The sequence below is a fragment of the Branchiostoma lanceolatum genome, chromosome 19 (assembly GCF_035083965.1).
Source record: "Branchiostoma lanceolatum isolate klBraLanc5 chromosome 19, klBraLanc5.hap2, whole genome shotgun sequence".
Lineage (NCBI taxonomy): Eukaryota > Metazoa > Chordata > Leptocardii > Amphioxiformes > Branchiostomatidae > Branchiostoma > Branchiostoma lanceolatum.
This window is the reverse complement of record NC_089740.1, coordinates 11,948,837-11,968,799: the sequence shown is the minus strand read 5'-3', so window position 1 is coordinate 11,968,799 and position 19,963 is coordinate 11,948,837. Positions and strand designations below refer to the sequence as shown.

Here is a 19,963-nt window from a genome sequence, read left to right as displayed (position 1 = left end):
TCTATAGCTTTAGTCAAGGGCAGTTTTAAATACAATGTCCTTGTTATGGTTCGCGGTGACAATACTGTATTGCATTGAATCGCTATCTGTACATTGATTGGTCGATATTGTGGCGATCTCCATTGCAGGTGTCGTCTGTAGCGGCTGGAAGAGTGAGTCGTCACCATGGCAACCGTCAACAACAATAAACCGAAATTTCAAACGTTCGTGGAGATCGTGTTTGACAGCCCAGAAAACACTGCGAACGGTAAAAAAACACGTTATGACAAAGCTTTAGAACAATGTTGTTCCGTGCCAGTTTATCATGTATGTTAATAATGTATACAGCGTTGTTATAATGAAAGAATGAATGAATGAAGACCTTTATTGTACATTGTTGCCCCACTGGGCTAAGCACAGGTCACATGTTAGCAACCATATACATATGCATGCGCATATAAACATCAAGTATACTCTAGTACTTTCGATTTCCTCTCGCTTGTCGGTAGTTGTACAAATGTAGGAGGTTGTATGATTGATTATAGTGTAATATGTCTGGCAGTAGACGAAGTAGGTGTAGCACTTTCAAAACTGACTTGCTTTTCCCGCCTTTTTTTCTGCGCAGCTGAGGGTGTGTTTACCATATACTGCAGCACGGGCATCCCGCCCAACCTCAAGCCACTCCTGGAGTCCCAGATCAAGTTTCCTATCCCAGGGGTCAGCTACAAGACTGAGGGTCACTATTTCCTGACCCTCACCACCAAGATCGACGCTGAACCCGTGCCCGTTGACCTCTGGCGTTTGACCTTTGACCCGACCCGTGTGCTCCAGGTCATTTCTCAGGCCATGGAAGGTTATAGTATCGTCGGAAGGTCATCAGTTGCGCTCCCTAGCGGACGGGTCAGACATTACTGGACTATGGCTAAGTCCTGGTATATGTAGTCACGGCTCTACTGCCGAGATGGCCATCTTATTGGCGACGCCTCAGGGGCTCATGCCTGTTTTGGTGTTTTCTTCACAGTCACCACTCGGGTGTAAGTATAACGGAATCAGAGTGTTCCAGTAGAAAAAGGAAAACCAAAGGATCCGGGACTCGGCAAGTACACTCTAATAGCAAATGAGAGCCTAAAAGGAGTATAAAGATAATGCAGTCAGCGGCTGTGGCAATATATTCCGTGGCACACGATGGTATATAGCCCATTGAAGAATACAGCTACATTCAAGATTTTGCCTCATTCGAAAACATGCAGCGGCACATGATTGAATGACATATTCCGGGATACATCATTGAGAGAAAAAGTGGCTAAAGGTCGCGTCACCTACAAACATGCAGCGATCCATGTAACGACACAGATATAGCCTTATCCCTATCATATTACATATACCAGGGTGTAGAACATAAATTGTTGTGTAGTTAATTGCTCCGCGGCCGCCCAAATGTAGTTTCATAAAAATATACCGTTAAGAAATTTTGGTCATAACCTTATATTACCTGGTGGCGTAGTGACGATAGTGCCAATCTTGAATAAAATTGAATCTGCACAAATTAGAAAACTTCTATACCTACAGTTACAGCTAGTGTCATCAATTTTCCTTCATTTTTCTTTATTCACGGGGGGGGGGGGAGATGGTAATTGCAGTCAGTACGTTTTATTCACAGGGGGGGGAGAAATGGTAATTGCAGTTAGTACGTATAGAATTGGATATAGAAAGGCACTAGAAACCTATCGTGTAAGCTATTTTACTACTGTTCACTAACTGGTGGACCAAAATACGAAACATGCACCAATCGACAAATGTCAACTGCCTCTTGTACATCGGACGAATAAAGCATGAATCGCATACGTTGTACAAAGCTACGTTAAAGTGATCTCGAATTAACAGTTGAGCTACTCTTTCACTGGTTGTGACAGAGAAGACAGACGCTATGTACAATATTTCCAGGTCCGCTATAAATGAAATTCACATAGTTCTTTCCGACAAGTACAATGAACTCATGATGGACCACGGCTTTTCGTCCCGTCCTGAGGACTACGACTCTTTCCAGTAGTGTGAATGTTAGGTGAGCGACACTGCCGGGATTCGAACTCCCAACATCTTGGTCCAGATGCACAGTCACTCATCACTGGGCTACACACCTTACTAGTTGCCGCGCAAAGTTTGTTGGCAATATCTTTCGTCTTACAGGATATGACTCGACCTAAAGGGTAACAACCTGTTTCAGAGTAACCGTGTATCAGATAGTAAACAATGTTATCAACCTCCCGAGGTCACAAGGCTGAACAACAGAATTCCATTTAACGATTAATGAGAAACTCTACTGTACATATGGCTTCAATGAAAAGGTGAGGTCATTTGAGGACATACTTCGACACAGAGATACCAGGAAAGGGAAAAGCAGGGAACAAACCATTAAAACAAGTGTCTATTGAAAAGTTACAAGAACTAAGGATTTTTTAGGGAAATAAAAGAATTCTAACTCGAAGTTATTGACAAGATTGAAAAAACCACAGCATCATATTTATAATATATATAACATAGCATATGTTTATAATCATATTTATAAACATCCACCACTCCTGTTAAAAGAACTATTTTCCAAACATGTGTATGCGGGTGCCTTTTGAGGTAAGTTTATAAAGCGTTATGGTACATATGTTGTGCTAGACGTGAGGACAATTTAGATAACATGTTGTTCATAACATCCGGTCAAGAGCAAGGTACTTGAAGTCTACACAGGTGACGCTTACCCTCAAATCGTAAACAACCTTTCCGCGCGCATGCGTATATGCGTTACAGTGGTATCGCTGGTGTCAACGATCGTAAGTTTTCTTTTTCTGAAGTCCAAGTCTGTGTCAGGAAAGGTAGCGCTGTATTCGTGTCCTCAACTTTCCTTCGTCCAGATCTCCGTTTTGTCTGTGTGGATTTTCAAATTGAGAAGAACGTTGACATACTGACCTTGTCGTCTCATCGAATACCTAGCAGGTACATACCGTTTGATGTAAGTACGTTTAGGTATGTTTAAGTTCAGCACGAGCGGGTTAAAACATTATACAGACTGCAGTAGTCATCTACTAGTAATGTTTTTATTTCATTTTCATTGAGAACACAACTTCATATCACTACAGTCGCGGTTAACTGTCTAGAACGTGTAGAATAAACCGGATATTAAAATGATTGTATCAAACGTACGCTGGAGCTCAGTTTTTGTCACCTTGGTGTGACTCATTAGTGGTTGAAATCTTCTACATGTCACCAAGATTGTGCACAGCTTGAATATGTTTATCTTAAATATATCGTCTGTTGTAAGTTTATCCCATAGCTAAAGATCCTTACTAGACATTGCTTTCAACTCTTGTCTAATCCTTGAGTAGAGAAATGACAATGATCACAGAAGGGAACCTTCTTCAAGTTTTAAAGACCGTTATATTTATTGTGCGTTGATGCATTTTAGCATTACGGTAATACTGACATAACTTTACAGAGAGATCTGGGTGATGTATATTGTACAAAAACATTATATTCGTTCATAGTATAGTAATCTTTGGTGTAACATTAAACTTCAGGAAAATTTGTTACATGCTAAGTTGTTGTTATGATGATGGTTGTGGACTTTGGCTCTTCAGGTAGGAGGCCAAAAGGGCAATAAACAATCATTAACAAGCTAATGGAGTCTAGGGTAATAGGTTAAGTTTTGCGTAAATTTACCGTCTAGTAGTACTATCTGTATAGACGCCGCTGAAGCAAATGTTACCGGTAAAATGTGCTGAGTTTCCTCGGGGGCATGTTGTCCCTGGAGCCGAGGAGCTGGGCTGTGTTGGCCCCGGACACAAATGAGTTCACCTGTGAAGACGCTGACAACAGTCTGAGTTCCACTGGACATATTTAGGATATCACTGTTTATGCGAAGCTATCTTGTCGAATAAGTAGTAGCATTGTGTTCATGTAATGGTTAGGGTGTTTGGCCCAGAACCTAGAGGTCCCAGGTTCGAATCCCCTGACATGCCACCGATGTTAGCACGGCTTCCTCTCTCCATCTAGGAGTAACAATGGGTACCTGACTTCGGTTGGGGGAGTAATTGATTATAAAAGGTGGTCGAGGGATAGGAATTTGCTCCACCATCCAATACCGTGCCCTAGACACAGTGGATAACAACCAACTGCCCCTATGGACTCAAAATGGCATGTTACTAACTTTACGTTTATTCTTTCCTATTTATCTTGTCTAAACCTGACCTGCACCGGTACTGAGTGGATCACAAGGCCGGCTTGTCTGCCAACCAAACTGTGTGAGGGTTTGACATGTAGACAACCTTTCACCTAATATCGGATGGAACAATATTCTCCATAACTTCCAAAGTCAGCAAGATACCACGATTCACAAAGTAGAAACAGACGTCAGGCGTGATGTAATCAGAATATTCCCTGATCCCGGTCCAAAGTTATGGGAGGATGCTGTCTCTGTTAATCGCTGATATAATCTATATTCATTAAATATGTCATCATGTAACGGTGGACAAAATATGGCAATAATTTAGTCGCCTAAGAAGTTAATACATACTGTCCGAATTTACAGTCATAGTCTTTCTAGTGCCCTTTCTACCACGTTTAATATCTTCAGAAGTATGAAAGTTGACAGCGGTTACAAAAATAAATCCTGATATGGGTATTTACCGTATAGATGGGTTATTCTTTACACATAGATTGGTCATTGTTTACATCGACTACAAGATGTTGACAAGTAAACTCACTGGCGCCAAAGTCTTATATAACATCTCTAGCTGAACCTAGTAGCCTAGTTCTTGACAAAAAGAGAGTGAATTTTAAACACGTCGCGTGTAAGACCATATCTTTGATAGTTATAATTCATCTTGGTGTATCTTTTTCTATAAATGACGATATTTTCTATGTGTTGTTGTCATCACGTCCAGCTCCTACACCCACAAACATAGGTCAATTTCTTTATGCATCATTCCAAAAGCGAGACAAAATTATCCACACATAGCTTTATTGTAATCCATATACTGTTATATAATATTTTGTAGTTAGAATTGCAGGATAGATTAACCTTGTAGTATTGTTGATTTAATGACATACCTTGTGCCATGTGCGATTGTTGAGCAATAGTTCATTCATACTAAACAGGATGGATCTAAACGGGGATAGCAAAGAGAATGCTCCGATGATGTCAGACGGTTACCGCCATGACTCCAGGTCGGAAAAAGAATTTGCAGACGATCAGCGAAGGTGTAAGGTCATGCGCATCAGAGACGTGCGGGGGTTCATGGCATTTCTCTGTCTGCTGAAGTTTGCAGAGGTGAGTAGTTTTTATAGATAGCACACGTTTGCCAAAGGTGTGCCAAAAACACCCTGCGGATTTGCTTGCCGATGTGCCAACATTCTCACATTTGCCACCAAGAACCGGACAATTATTATATATGTTAACTGGCATAAAACGCTATTTCATGATACAGTAATTTAGTGTAATTCAGTATTCTCCAAGCAGAGGTTTCGGTCGAGTGGGGCAGTAAAAAAACCCGGCCACTACTACCACACTCGACCGAAACCTCTGCTTGGAGAATAGTAATTCAGTACACTTATCGACTACCATAACTATCTCGTGATAATAATAATAATGACTGGTTTTATTTGCAAACAAGTGCATACACATACCATTGCAGCCTTTTCTGGCTGAATTGGGGTATGGGATAAAACATGTCCTAAAATCTAACAAGATCAGAAGAGTCTGCTTGGATGTTGTTGTTTTGTCTCATGTCCTTTTAGTACCTCGTTTGTGACTGCAGAATCCTAGCTAAGCAAAACAGAATATAAACGGAAATGTGCATTGGTACAAGAACAGATTCACTGCCAACCTCCAATCTATAGTGGATGAAATAGGCCACATTACGACTGCTGCACGAACTACACGTGTTTTTGCCAGCTACACTGAAGAAAAGCGCTTGGGGACATTGAATCTTATCATTTTTTGGAAAGACCAAACAACGTTCTAAATAATAACAAGAGTTTGGATACCTCAAATCTCCATGAAATATATATTATGCAAATTAGGCCCACACTTGCATGATTTATATTCAACTATGTCCACTGTCACATAACTTCCAAATGCCACAAGTATGAAATTCCAGACAAAAACGCCAATGCAGTTCCAGTGTCACATACCAGTGGGCCCAAAATCGACCTTGACCTTTGTTCTCCCAATACCTAACCACATACATGTACTAAATATCCTTACAATCCATCCAGACATTCTTCAGTTATGCTGACTACAAGCGTCCGGACACACACACAAACACGCACGCAAACACACACGCAAACACACTCAAAACAATATCTCCATGAAAAAATCTCCATTTTTCAAGGAGATAATGATGATCCATTTATATCTTCTTGTGTTTAATCTCCAAGCAGATCTAATGGTTGTTAGAAGACCGAATCCAACTGGCAGAGAAAGCTTGTATGGCAACCTAAAAAAATTCTGTCTGCCAGTTGAATACGGTCTTTGCAACCGTTAGGTCTGCTTGGAGACTACTTGTGTTATGCTGTTCAATCTTTAACCCCATGCTTGCTGCGTCACATTACAGGGCATACATAACGGGGTATTTGCCGGCTCCGTCACAAACATCCAGCGGCGTTTCCAGATGAGTAGCGCCTCGATGGGACAGATCCTCAGCATCGGAGAAATCGGGAAGATCACGTCACTGCTCCTCGTCACCTACTTCGGTAGTCATGGCAACCGCCCGAGAATAATCGGGATCTCCGCTGTCGTCCTGTCCGTTTCCACTTTCATGGCGGCCTTGCCCCATTTCCTGATGGAACCTTACCGTTATGACGACAGCGGTGGCGGTAACGTCACCGACAGTGGCGTGTGCCACGCTGGGAACGAGAGTCTGCGCAGTGAGTCTGATGGCTGTACAGATGACCAGGTTGCCGCTATGAGCGGTATGACCGCCTTGTTCACGATCGCCAGGACTATCAGTAAGATGGGGTCAAGCGCCACCTCCACGCTCGGATTCCCGTTCTTAGACGACCACCTCCCGCCGGCGACAACAGCGCTTTATGTCGGTAAGTTAATATCAACTTTCAAATCAATGTGGTTTTTACCTCGAGGATCGATGTTGGCCGTAGAGCAATGTACTAAAAGCGCTCCCTGGCGACATGTCTTATAATAGTACTTGACGGCGCTAAGTGACGAACCAGAGTATCTGTACGTACTTGAAGAACACAAGACATGCGCGCCTGATGCGCTCGCTGGAAAAAAAAGAAGACATTTCGGCCAAGTTTGATTTAACAAACACCCCCATGTACTTAGTACAGCCCACTCACCTGTTAATAGCTTACCAAACTGGAAGGTACGGAGGGTCACGACCGCCCCCTACTGGCATTTACGCGTACGACAAGGTTATACAAAAGTAGACATAGTTTATAAGATTGGTTAAAATCAAGCCGCATATTATACAACATCTACCGGAATTTTCTTTCCTCTCTGCAGGGATCAGCATCTGCATGTTGGTGATCGCACCTGTCGCGGGGTTCTTCATTAGCGGCGTGTTCCTGAACATGTACGTGGATACTGGATCAGTCGACGTCTCTACAGTGACTATAACACCCAGGTAAGAACAGCCCTTGGAAAACATTTAGTACTGAAGCATTTAGCACTGAACATGTACGTGGATACTGGATCCGTCGATGTCTCTACAGTGACTATAACACCCAGGTAAGCACAGCCCTTAGCAAACATTTAGTACTGAAGCATTTAGTACTGAAGCATTTAGTACTGAAGCATTTAGTACTGAAGCATTTAGTACTGAAGCATTTAGTACTGAACATGTACGTGGATACTGGATCAGTCGATATCACTACAGTGACTATAACTCCCAGGTAAGCACAGCCCTTGGCAAACATTCAGTACTGTAGTGCTGCTGTAAAGTACTATTTCGCTACTGGCAGTTGTGTTACTGGGGCATTACAGTAGTGCATGCAGTCAATACTATAACTACTTTAATGTTACTTCCGAAATTCAAGTAACATTACAAGCTCAGCAACGTTTGGGATTGCGTTCTCGCCGCAAAAGCACCACCTACATCGGCTACTTATAGCGGCGAGAAACAGTACTCTAGTCACAAGCTCTGAAGAAGGTGTCTGACAGACACCAAAACGTCAGCAGGTGAGATTCCTGGTTGTGTAAAAAGAAACTCCAAATATCCTGTAATGTTACTGTCATTAATAAAGTGTCTATATTAATCCTATCTACTGCATAGCTACTGATTTACTGAATGTAATGTTCCTGAAACATCTTAATCTATTGAAGATAGTGTGTTAACCTAACAGTAACCAAGCAATAAAGGAATCGTTTCATTTTCATAAAACTCTTCAAGATTGCTAATGAAAAAAGAGAGCTTCACAGTTCTCGATCATGAGTTGTTACAAACATTTCTTCGAAGGGATCCCCGGTGGGTCGGAGCGTGGTGGGCGGGGTTCCTGGTCTGTTCCGCCGCCTTCTTCCTGGTCAGCATCCCCTTCTTCATGATGCCGAACGAGATGAAACATCGGGGCAAGAAATCCAAGAAGGCAGTAGAGCAACCGCCACGGAAACCGAAGCAGAAGCTGTCAACGAAAGAAATAATCAGAGGTACGGTCACACACGCAGGGAATAAATGGCTAAGGCCCACTTTACACTTGTTTTCGAAATTGTCGTACGAGACACCGTAGTCTACTTCTCTCGTAGGCTGCAGCTTTGCGTCCGCTTTACACTCACTTACAGGAAACATAGCAAGACACCTGACATCGATAGTCGCCTTCACTTTATTTCTCTTAACACTCTTAAAACAGTGTCTACAGGAGAAGTAGGCTAGCTACGATGTGTGCTACTACAGTTAAAAGAACAAGTGTAAAGCTGGCCGAAGTACATATTTAATATGTAATATTTTACCAAATTACAGAATCTTGTTTCACAAATGTATAGTTCTGTTCCGCTACTGAAAGTGTAGACAGCCAACAACTTGAAATAAAACAAGTAAATCTAAGGAACTCAAAACCATCCTGACTTTTCCCCCCGACATTTTCTCAGGTATTCCAGCTGCCCTGAAGCGCCTACTTCTGAACGGTGTGTACATGGGCGTGGTGTTCTGTGTGGTGTGCGAGCTCAGCTCCACGCATGGACTCGCCTCCTTCCAGGCCAAGTTCATGGAAGTACAGTATAGTCTGACAGCCTCACAGGCCAACTTTTTAGTAGGTAAGATATTGTTTTTTGGCGACGCCTCAGGGGCGGCGTCGTTAGTATAGCACTGAGATCTATTTGGAAATATTCTAGGAATTCCACGAACACATTCCCTAGGGAATTCATTGTGGCGAAACCTTGTTAATTCTAGACCATTGTAGTAGATATTGTTGCAACGAAAGGTTGGTCAAAGTATTTGCCCTTATACAGGGTCATCTATAATATTAGCTGGACTTGCAGTGATTATGACTGTTTGCGCTTATTTGGACTTATTAGCCTCCTTCCCATTCGTCGTACAACATATCTACGACAGAAAATGTGAAATTCATATGACTGTCGCGAGTACGTGTTTCACACAAAGTGCAGCTTCTTTCGCACGCAACGTTTTTTCTCCATAATTTTTGCAGTGTGTAACGTTACGTTGAAAACAAACAAGCAAACAAGCGAGCAAGTAAGCAAGCAAGCAAACAAACCATCAAACAAAGAAACAAAGACACAAACAAGCAAGCAAGCAAACAAACAAGCAAGCAAATGCTCAGAAAAAGCGTTTCTTGTGTAGAATGTCCAGCACCTGGAATGGTTTGAAAGTGTAAAGTAGTTCAGTATTGTCAACTTTGTATAATTGTATATATACAGCCTTATGCTTCTTTTATCATTTATGTACATATGTAAATTCTGTGGTATTCATGTGTGTCATGTAGTTTTAGGAAGAGTAGCTGTTAAGCTAATTGAGGATCCTAATAAACTCAAATCAGTAAAGAAACAACAACAAACAAACAAACAAACAACAAAACTTAAGATTTTTTTGTACCTGGTGCAGGTGCGGGGGCCGTGGCAGGAACGGCCTTTGGACTGCTCCTAGGTGGATACCTGGTGAAGAGATTTAAATGGACAACACTTGGCTGCATCAAGTTTTTCGTGACGGTTGAGATCATGGCCCTGATCCTGTACTCTTCCCTCTACGCCTTCGGGTGCGACAGTCTACAGATGTCAGGAGTGACGGTTCCTTACTGGAGGTGGGTAGAACTAACGCTACAGCAAGACGAGACCATGACAACGTTATGAAATTATTCATAATACTTTAGGTGTAGCATGAAAGTTCATCTGTGTTGGTAGAGTTCATTATTAACAAGACTAAACTTTTCGTCCAACACTATAAGAGAAATTGGGACTTACCCCAAATTTTCGGTTGACTCCATCAACCCAATTGCAATCTACATAAGAGCCCACATACCTACCTTGAACAGAGACGGGGGACGACACAAGTTATCTGGCACGTACAGTGTATGACCCGCTACTGCGATCACGTGTCGCTGACGTCACGTTGCAGTAGCCGGGTTCATTCCGTGAACAGGGTTGATGGAGTCAACCGAAAATTTGGGGTAAGTCCCAATTTCTCTTATAGTGTTGGACGAAAAGTAAGTCTTGTTAATAATACTTTAGGTGTGTTAACGTAAAAAATTACATTCAGCTAATCTTTACCGACTCTTGTTATCTCTGTTTTCAGTTTCTCGAATGACACTACGAATGACGCCATCCTCACCCTCAACTCTTCTTGCAACGCCCACTGCGCATGCTCAGAGACGTCCTTCAGCCCCGTCTGTGGTGCGGACTGGAGGACGTACTTCTCGCCGTGCATGGCGGGATGCCAGGAGACATACGGGCCTGGGGTAGGGAGAAGATTCAATAAGTACTGGCCAAAGGTCACGATTACAGTCATGCGCAAAAGGTCCATTTTAGTTTCATAGAAATAGCCTTGTATATGCTTGTTAAAAGTAGCTGTAGGAGGCCTCTTTGTTGGAAATGTTGGCGTTTTTGAGCTGTAAGTGACAGGTAAGGGCTGTGGCTATTTTATCAGCCATGTTTGGAGAGTCCGGCACACTTTGAAATAGGTGTAGTTTGGATGTTTTCAGTTCCTGTGTAGGGAGGTCAAAGGTCATCTCGCAATGTTTTGATAGAATTTAACCACTTTGCGCCGGTGAAAAATCGGCGAAACTCATTAGATCAACACTTAAGAGGTCAGACTACGCTGTCAATGTGAGTTTTCCATGATCTAAACTTCAGGTAGGTGACTTTTGACAGCCGGTTTCGTATATGTTTACAATAGGAAGTATAGGGGCCTGTGAATGGTAGACCTTAGCCTACTAAGTTGCTCCACTTGTAGTTTTTTTAGTAACTATTTTAGGAAATTCTCCCTGAAGCAACATTGACAACAAAAGATGATTAGTTGCTACTCTGCATTGGGGACGTAATGACTGGCAGTCTGATCGAGTCTCGTTTTCGTGCAACCATTCGCACAATTTCGTCAGACTGTGCTCTCGCGTGAATAGATTTAAGATGGCGTCCGAGATTGGAAATACAATATATGTCACTGCATGCACAAAAGTCGGAATTTCCCAATTCAGGAACTGCCGGGCAAGTCTGGTAATATCTACTTTTTGCAAACATTACCAGACTTTACCGGCATTAACCACCATTTGTCATACCGATTTTCGTGCTTTCACACAGAAAAAATATAAAGAGCATTAAAGCTCTTTGATCTCTGATATTCGGTCATGTTTGTCCATAAAAATACTTCTTATCGGTTTATGATGATCATTACTCATTCTTATTGGTGTTTCTAAGTGATCTGTTCTCTGTATTTGCTAGAACTTCAGCGGATGCAGCTGCATACCTCTTGACGTAGTCGCCATGCCAGGACAGTGTTTGTCTGCCTGTTCAGCCAAGTCCATCCATTTTGTGGTGCTCACGGCTTTTATAGCTCTCCTGACCGGAATGGGCCACACTCCAGGAGTTATCATCGTACTGAGGTGAGTTATAGTATTTGGTAGGGGTGGATACCGGTTCAGCTTAATAAGGTCCAAGTCCAAGTTTAGGTGCAGAGATTTAGGTTCAGGTCCGGTCCTGAACCTGGACCTGATCCTGTCCAGTTGATGTTTTGTTTTATTAGACCAATCATAGCATAGAGAATTAATACTGACACGCACGACTATAAAAGTTTCTTGGTGAGAAGACTTTTAAGATAAACCAGTGTTTGATATTTGAATGTTGCACTTATTTTAAATGCCTTTTTTGTCAGAGGGGAGACTCAAAACACTCTTAATCAAACAAAATAGAAAAATATATTTGTGCTTTGTTCAGGTTTTTTGGACTCAGGTCTTGGCTTTAAGGTTTTTTGGACTCGGTTCCTGGATGTTATAAAGGTCCGAATCAGGTCCAGCGAACCGGTATCCACCCCTTGTATTTGGTATTTAGGCCATGTTCATTTGATAACATATATGACATCCTCTGGTGGGTTCGTGTGGCGTAACGGCAGGGTGTTCGACTCAGAACCAAGAGGTCCCGAATTCGAATCCCCCTGACGCCGATGTTGTGCCCTTGGGAAAGACACTTAACACGACTTTCCTCACTTCGCCCAGGTGTATAAACATTATGTTGTTATCTGTACTGTTGATACAAGTTGTACAAACCTGAGTGCAGTGCCACGTCGTCCTTGTCTGTCAAAAACCGAAGTGAAAAAATGGGAAACAAAATTTGCCTTCATTATGAAATCTACGTGGTCAGGAAGGTTGGACAAATGACTAAGCACACAGAGTATGGTATAGCAAATAAAAGATTCTTCATTTTTATTTCTTCACATCTTCTTCTTTGACTTTAGAATTGATTTTGGTATTCTACGACGTTAGTTTCGTTTTCCAATCTTTTTTTTGCAATTTACTGCATATATCTGATCATTTTGCAGCTGCTTTGTACGATTTACAGTATGGTTGAGACCTTCTTTTTGGGGGGAAACGGACGAAAATTGATGAGCGCGCGGATGTCATATAATCAAATCAACATGGCCTTATGTACAAATTGCACTAGCAGCATTACAAATAGCAGCGTGGCGCAGCGGAAGCGTGCTGGGCCCATAACCCAGAGGTCGGTGGATCGAAACCACCCGCTGCTACGTTTTTACGTGGCCGAGTGGTTGGATAAGCTGATGACACGGGATCTAGAGGTTCTTTATCTTTTTTACCTTAGACATTTGACGCTTCTGTTGTGAAAGGATGCTAGAATTGAAACGATTGTGCATTCTACTATGGCTGTTTCGTTCTTAATAGTTATAAACATGTTGTCATTCGCTCGATATTCAGTTTGGTGTTGTGTCAGCATTGGACGAATATGCTCCGTTGGGCGTTTGTTGACAAAATTTTCCAAACATTTAACCAATTATCCTATTGACTGTGTGTGTAACATATTGAATGTATCTTTCCCAGGGTTAGAAATAGCCATCCGCTAGTTGGGCAACCCTGTCATGTAACAACATGTTTATTGCTGAACCAATAAATGAATCTCAAAAAAATGTTCCAAATGTTAACAAAAAGGAGATCGTCGGAAAACAAATTGAAGTGAATTTATGTCCTTTCTTCAGGTCTGTGAGGAAAGCAGACAAGACGTATGCGATCGGGCTGCAAAATCTGTTCATTGAACTTCTCTGTGAGTTTCAAGCCAAATATTATCTCCAACTCGTGGCAAAGGTGTTTTAGTTATAACAAAGAGGTTGAAAAGCAAAATTACAAATTCAGATACACAAATAATGATTCTGTCAATTCCATACACTTTCATTTTACGTTAAAGGGTTAAGGATAAATTTTTCTCCACGTCGCAGTAGTATGTTGCCAGGGAAGACATTGCAATCATGCAGAACAGAGATCCGTCTGTTGATTTAAAGATATGACTTAAAAAGACAGTCAAAGCGATTCAACTTCGATTCATGTCTTTTGATTGACCATTCATAACCGAAGAACAACAACAACAGCAACAACATTCCTAGCATCCTGATCTGGGTCTTTGTCAACAGAGCTCGAGACTCCGATCAGTATCGATCTCTACCGGTAGAAGCGGTGATTCTGGTCGATCGCAACCTCTATCGGACCTGCCCTGACATATGCTAATGTTTGATGTGTCTCCCACAGCCGCTATCCCAGCTCCCATCTACTTTGGCGTCGCCATTGACAACGCCTGCCTGTTGTGGCAGTACATTTGCGGAAGCCGTGGTGCATGCTGGGTATATGATACCGCCAGCTTCCGGAATATCTTTATTGGGATGGTGACAGGTGATGACTTGTCTCTTATTTTATGTCACGTAAAAAGTATGTATATGTATCTGTATCTATACAGCCGGTATAACCGCCATTTGGCGTAACACACCAGCTTCGCACTCACGCGGCGCAGGAGCAGCTGGTTATATTACGCCTAACGACCTGTCACGTCTAACCTTCGCATATCTAACTGCATGCATTGTTTAAAGCTGTCTAATGAGGATAGAAATACTAGTAGACAACTATGATATGATATTGATCCTGATGATCCTGATTCTTAAACAATCCATGAAAACTGCGTCTATTTGTTACCGGGTCCCGCGTTGATTTTAAGTGCAGGTTAAAATGATTTGGGGCCCCGGCCGGGCCCCAAAACAGCCAGGCAGCCGCAGGGTGTCCCACGGGGCCACGTAGGGGTCACATCCGAAAGTGCAAAAAAAGCATAAGCTTGATTCAGAATCGGAACCCGAAAATTGCTCCACATCACAACATAGGTATTTCAACGTTTTTTTTGGAATACAACGTACTTAGTCACTAATTTGGTAAACGTAAATTCATCTATCTGTACGACGATTCTTCCTAGGTATCAAATGCCTGTCCATCATCTTCCTCGTGACATCTCTGTTCTTCGCGCACCGCGGGAAGAGGCGGGGGACTCTGTCGGACTACGGCGACGACGGCATCGTGGGTGAGCCCGACATCGCCGCGGCGTCAATGGCTTCCCTGAACGTTGTGACGTTACCGCCAGATTTCAGTTATAGGGAATTCGTGGAGGCACAGGAGACCTCTCTTTAGATCCCTTTCGTGTGAAAATGATGTATATAATATCAGATGTACGTGATTGCACAACTATTGTACATGGTACAATGTACAATGTAAGGCAACAACAAAACAAGTCTTAAAGACTAATTTGCATATGAAGCTGATAAAGTAACAATTTTATTTAGGTAACGTTATAATCCTCTTTTGAAACGCATAGAGTAGTGTATGATTGATCTATATAGACAGATACAGGAGTTGGGCATGATGAGTAGAGTAGAGTAGAGTAGAATTTTAGGTCAGGTAGGACTGTTCCAGTTTAAACCGCTCTTCATTGTTGAATTCTTTTTCACTCAACTGTCATGGTGGGTTTATGTGGATGTTCCAAAGCTCTGCGGTTGTACTTAACAGGATGACATTCCATGTACCTGTCGAATCTGGCTTTGAAGGCACTCACTGAGGGAGCATTGATTACTTCTTCTGGGAGTCCGTTCCACCAGGGGATTACGAAAAATATCGGTCTGTGTACAAAATAAGCTGAAATCAAGGATGTGGTAGCCGTATCTTTAACGATGCATCAGCTGCATAATTTGTTAGATACACATGAATATTAATTATATATTCTAATTGACCATGAGGAATGATTTATATCTAATGTAAATGTAAAACTGTTATCAAAAGACTATATTATGTAAATGTACACTACGTGTGAAGAAAGCTAGAGGCCTTGGATCAAAGAGAGAGAAAACATTTTATTCGCGGCGTAGGGAAGGTTTGCCTAACGTTGGAATGTAGGCCATCGTTAATTAAAACTTGTGAAATAGACAACTATTAGTTAAGGATTTCACACAGACGCCGATAGGAAAAGAACATATGCTTTATTTGTTTACCCTGTTGCTTTTGAATTAAAAGTTCTTAACCCTGTTGATTTAATTTTCAGAGGTAAATATAACCATGATCTGTATACAGTTACTGCAATACACTGGCGGCGGGCGATAGCGACCTATTGCCCCCCTCCCATCATCATTCTTCTCGAAAACTTAGCAAATAACTTAAAGTTGCATACGAACCTCAACTTCACGTTGGTTTTGATGAATATCTTGGACCGTTGGTTTCTGTTGCATCTTCTGAGGACTTTTCGTTCCTCAAATACATGCGCAAAAGTAGTCTAATATTCATTCCGATTCCGGAAACCGAAAATGAAACACAAATCGCTGAAAAGGTCAACCTCTCAAGGTCACGAGGTCAAATTCCTGATGACCCAAATGATAGCGTTGTGTATTGATATTCTAAAGGACAGCATTTTAGTTACACCCATTCGAAGCAGTTATGTTCTAATCATATAATATACGAAACAGATTGAACTGAGTAATTTTGGCCTTTTCAAATTTTTGCTACAGATAACAACCACAACAACCACAACAATGAAAGCCGAAATATTGACCAACTCTTACAAAGTTGCAGGTCAAAGGTCACTTAGTAATATATATGATTCTAACAATAGTCACACGGTATGTACGACTGTACTCCATTTAGTAAACCCTGATTCTCGCTATAGTATTGCTGTAGATATGATTTTACACACATGAAATGAGTGTATCGCCATCCAATTCAGCTAATTTCTACCTCAAAGAGACCTATGAAAGACACTATCTAACATCTTTATCACTATCTTCCCCTGAAAGTACTTTATCTAGTATGGACGTATGATCGTTTTCTAATATCTTTAAATGCTAATAATTGAAAGCCGTAACACTACCTACGAGGAAGTATAAACCAAATTCTAAATTTGAATAAAGCTTTTTGTATTCCGAAGTTCAATGTATGGGTATTGGTAGGGTTGGAATAGCGTATTTCTCCCTGTTCTCAGAAGATCGTATCAGGGAAGACGAATGCAGGGTCGTTTATTTCCATCTTGGTCCGTTTGCAGATGTTGTCGAAGATGCCGCGCTCCCAATCTCCGAACCAGGCGTCCGCGTGAGGCTTCCAGTTCTCTTTCTCTTCCTTCTTGTGACTTGTGATCACCGTGCCACTCTGGCTATCCTTGCGGAAGACTTTTGCAAGGGCCTCCCTGTTCTCCTTGTCATCCAGGTCTAAGGTAACGCCAAGCTTCTCCATCATCTCAAGAAAAGCCTCCTCCTTGCGGTCGACAAGTGCTCGGTAGTTGATGACAGCATGGAAGAAGTTCTTCGGGTCCTCTCTGTGGAGGTTAAGAGCTATCTGCATGACCCCTTGCCAAAAGGTCATGTAGTAGTACACCTGATGGGCATCGTGACATGGTGTCTTCAATTTTAGGTCGTCCCCAAAAATGAAATAGAACTCCGGCATCAGGTCAAGATTTTCTTCGTAATACTCTCTTCTTTTCCTTTTCGTGGTTTTCATGGCCTTAACCCATGTGTCGTAGTCCTTTTTGCATCCCCCATAACTTAGTCGAATGGACGATTCGACCATTTTCAGGCCGTTTCGGTACATGAAGAGCGTTTTGGCCTCTGGATGGGCCTCAGCTATGACCTTGGCAAAGGTTATCATGTGTGATTTAAACTTATACATGATGGTCGATCGTCGTTTTTCATCATTGCTGTAAAAGTAGTAGTTGTGAAGAGTGCTGATGTTCTTCAAGAAGGTGACCGTGCTCTCGCGGTCTAGTAGAACGTTTGGAATCTTGTCGGTGTCATCAGGGGTTTCCCCTTTCTGCACCTTGTCATAAGCCATGGCGATGACAGAATAAACATCCGGACAATCAACCGCCATCGCAGATGGTAGGACGTTTGTTGCCTTCACGACAAGGGTGGAGCCACATCGTGCTAGAGGGTGATGGTTACAAAATAAGTTTGTCAAGCACATCGGAATGATTTTTTAAAACATAATTGGTCTTAAATGATTGATTAACATTAAGAACACATGCTACAATACAAATTAGAAGAAATCTGTTTAGCTTTTGTTGTGCGAAGACATGGCGTTACAACCGGAAACGGAAACAAGATGGCGCCTGCATGACGTCAAAATTTCAACATGTGGCGACCATGGCTCCGGTGAAAACCATATAGTTTTTGCATTCTTCAAACCTGTAATTTTTGTTAGCTTTTGTTTTGTTTTGTTTCTTTTAACTCAATGCATAAATGTCATAACGTACCTGTAATGTACACGAAGATATTTTGCACATTGGCGACTTTCTCGTCAGTTATTGCGTCAGCCACGCCTTGGAGTTGTGAGAACGGGATGGACAGCATTTCTTGTACGTACGTACGTTGTGCCTTAACAGGAAGACAAATGACAACGATGTTTGATAAATGTATTTCATTGGCGCTTGGAATTATGAATCAGGTAAACCGCTGGATTGACTGTTTCCGTGACAACGTATTCTTTATGGGACTGGGTTGTCAACCCTGAGCCCGACCCCCAACCTGGAGGACCAGGAGGCATAAAGGGCAGTAAATAATAAGTAAGTAAGCTGGATAGTCTTAAAAGTTACAATATGGAGAAGCAGGCAATCAAAAGAGCTTTGACATGTTCATCATCGCCATCATCGCCATCATCATCATCATCATCATCATCATCATCATCATCATCATCATCATCATCATCACCACTCACGATCGCCTGCTAATGTTTCAGCCCGATAGCTATCTTACTCTTAAACGTTTTGCCTATAGTACCATGCATACTATTAAATATACACAATATGCTAAAACCTTAAGGATCCTTAAGATTTCCCTGAGAATTCAATATCCCTAGATATTATAATTCTTACCAGCTGTAGGTAGAAATGCTCCTTGAGATCCACGCCTTCTTGTGTGCGCACAAAGAGGACAGTCTCTCGTGCCCAGTCCACGGTGTAGGGAGAAAACTCGTGCCCACGATCCTTCATGAAGCCGATGACGTCATCCAATGACTCGTCGTCGCCGATAGCCTCGAAGTCGTCCCAGTGATTGACGTCATCTGCCTCCTCCTCAAGGTCAAGGGTGCGGTCTTTCATTTTCACTGCTCTCAAGAAGGCCATTTTCTGATAATGACGGAAAACATTCAGTTGCTTAAATACGTTGTCTTGAATAACTAATCTGTTTCATCTTCCCAGCGATTTTGAGGCTATGCGAACATGAGTAACCATTCTGTCACTGTTTCGGCTGTGCCTGTTTCTGGGTGACCTAGTAATGGTCATTTCTGCCTGATCTTCTTCTGTAGTTTGCGGTTTTCATTATTTTCAATTATCTTATAAACAATGCCGGTGACCAGAGCTTCCAACATTACACAGCTGTCTGTACGTTTATATCGTATCTGGGCACAATGATGTTTTACCAACTAATTTTTATTTCTTAGTATTGGATCTTGTCTCTTTACAAACATTTATTGTCATTTAAGACACTTGGAAAACTTACCGGTATTTTTGGTGAATCAGATGCAACAAGCTGCGATGCGGAAGCGAAGGCGATGTCACCTCGACTGTAGAGTATGGAACGGCCCTGGCTTCACCTCCCGACTCTCCTGTGGTTTCAATTGTCGCGAAATTGTCTTGCCATGGGCTGGACCAAGAAACACTGTTGGGGGGGGGGGGGGGGTATGTTTGCGTTCATTGACGGGTAGTGAGATACATTATCTTTATTTTCTCTTAGAAATGCACCTGACAAGAATCTTTAAAATGTCTAAACCATAACCTTGGTGTGTTTTTTCTCCACGTTTTTACAGCTATCCCCAGAATCGTTTGCGGCTCCCCCTTCCAGGACGTACCATTAATGTCGTCGGCAACGGAACTTGTTTAGCAGGTTTGGGCATAGACTCTACCAGCCTCTGCGGGTCACTGGAAAAATAGTTTAAATTGGCCAAATAGAGTCAACAGTATGAACGGGGTCGGCTATGGAGATAGGGTCCAATATTGCAACCCTGGAATGTTATCCTCCATGGCCAA

At 42.1% G+C, this 19,963-nt stretch overlaps 3 protein-coding genes and 1 non-coding gene across 4 annotated transcripts; 3 read left to right on the top strand and 1 right to left on the bottom strand.

The window, feature by feature from the left end:
- The first annotated feature begins 62 nt into the window (after positions 1-62).
- LOC136425108 (uncharacterized) lies at positions 63-980 on the top strand. Its single transcript, XM_066413899.1, has 2 exons — positions 63-247; positions 605-980. Exons 1-2 carry the CDS (start codon positions 166-168, stop codon positions 919-921), a joined length of 399 nt encoding a protein of 132 aa, XP_066269996.1. The 5' UTR covers positions 63-165; the 3' UTR covers positions 922-980.
- A 1,798-nt stretch (positions 981-2,778) lies between these two features.
- On the top strand, positions 2,779-15,986 carry LOC136425105 (solute carrier organic anion transporter family member 2A1-like). The gene is made up of 12 exons (XM_066413895.1): positions 2,779-2,964; positions 5,125-5,296; positions 6,582-7,062; positions 7,490-7,610; positions 8,442-8,629; positions 9,068-9,232; positions 10,038-10,233; positions 10,725-10,887; positions 11,867-12,027; positions 13,632-13,696; positions 14,176-14,316; positions 14,885-15,986. The coding sequence occupies exons 2-12, from the start codon at positions 5,126-5,128 to the stop codon at positions 15,094-15,096; spliced, it is 2,064 nt and encodes a 687-aa protein (XP_066269992.1). The 5' UTR covers positions 2,779-2,964; position 5,125; the 3' UTR covers positions 15,097-15,986.
- On the top strand, positions 13,095-13,166 carry Trnam-cau (transfer RNA methionine (anticodon CAU)). Its single transcript has one exon. It is a non-coding gene; the product is annotated as a tRNA-Met (tRNA).
- LOC136425106 (uncharacterized) lies at positions 15,922-19,570 on the bottom strand. Its single transcript, XM_066413896.1, has 4 exons — positions 19,437-19,570; positions 18,812-19,063; positions 18,194-18,314; positions 15,922-17,864 (listed from the first exon to the last, which is right to left on the bottom strand). The coding sequence occupies exons 2-4, from the start codon at positions 19,058-19,060 to the stop codon at positions 16,927-16,929; spliced, it is 1,308 nt and encodes a 435-aa protein (XP_066269993.1). The 5' UTR covers positions 19,061-19,063; positions 19,437-19,570; the 3' UTR covers positions 15,922-16,926.
- Positions 19,571-19,963: the final 393 nt, after the last annotated feature.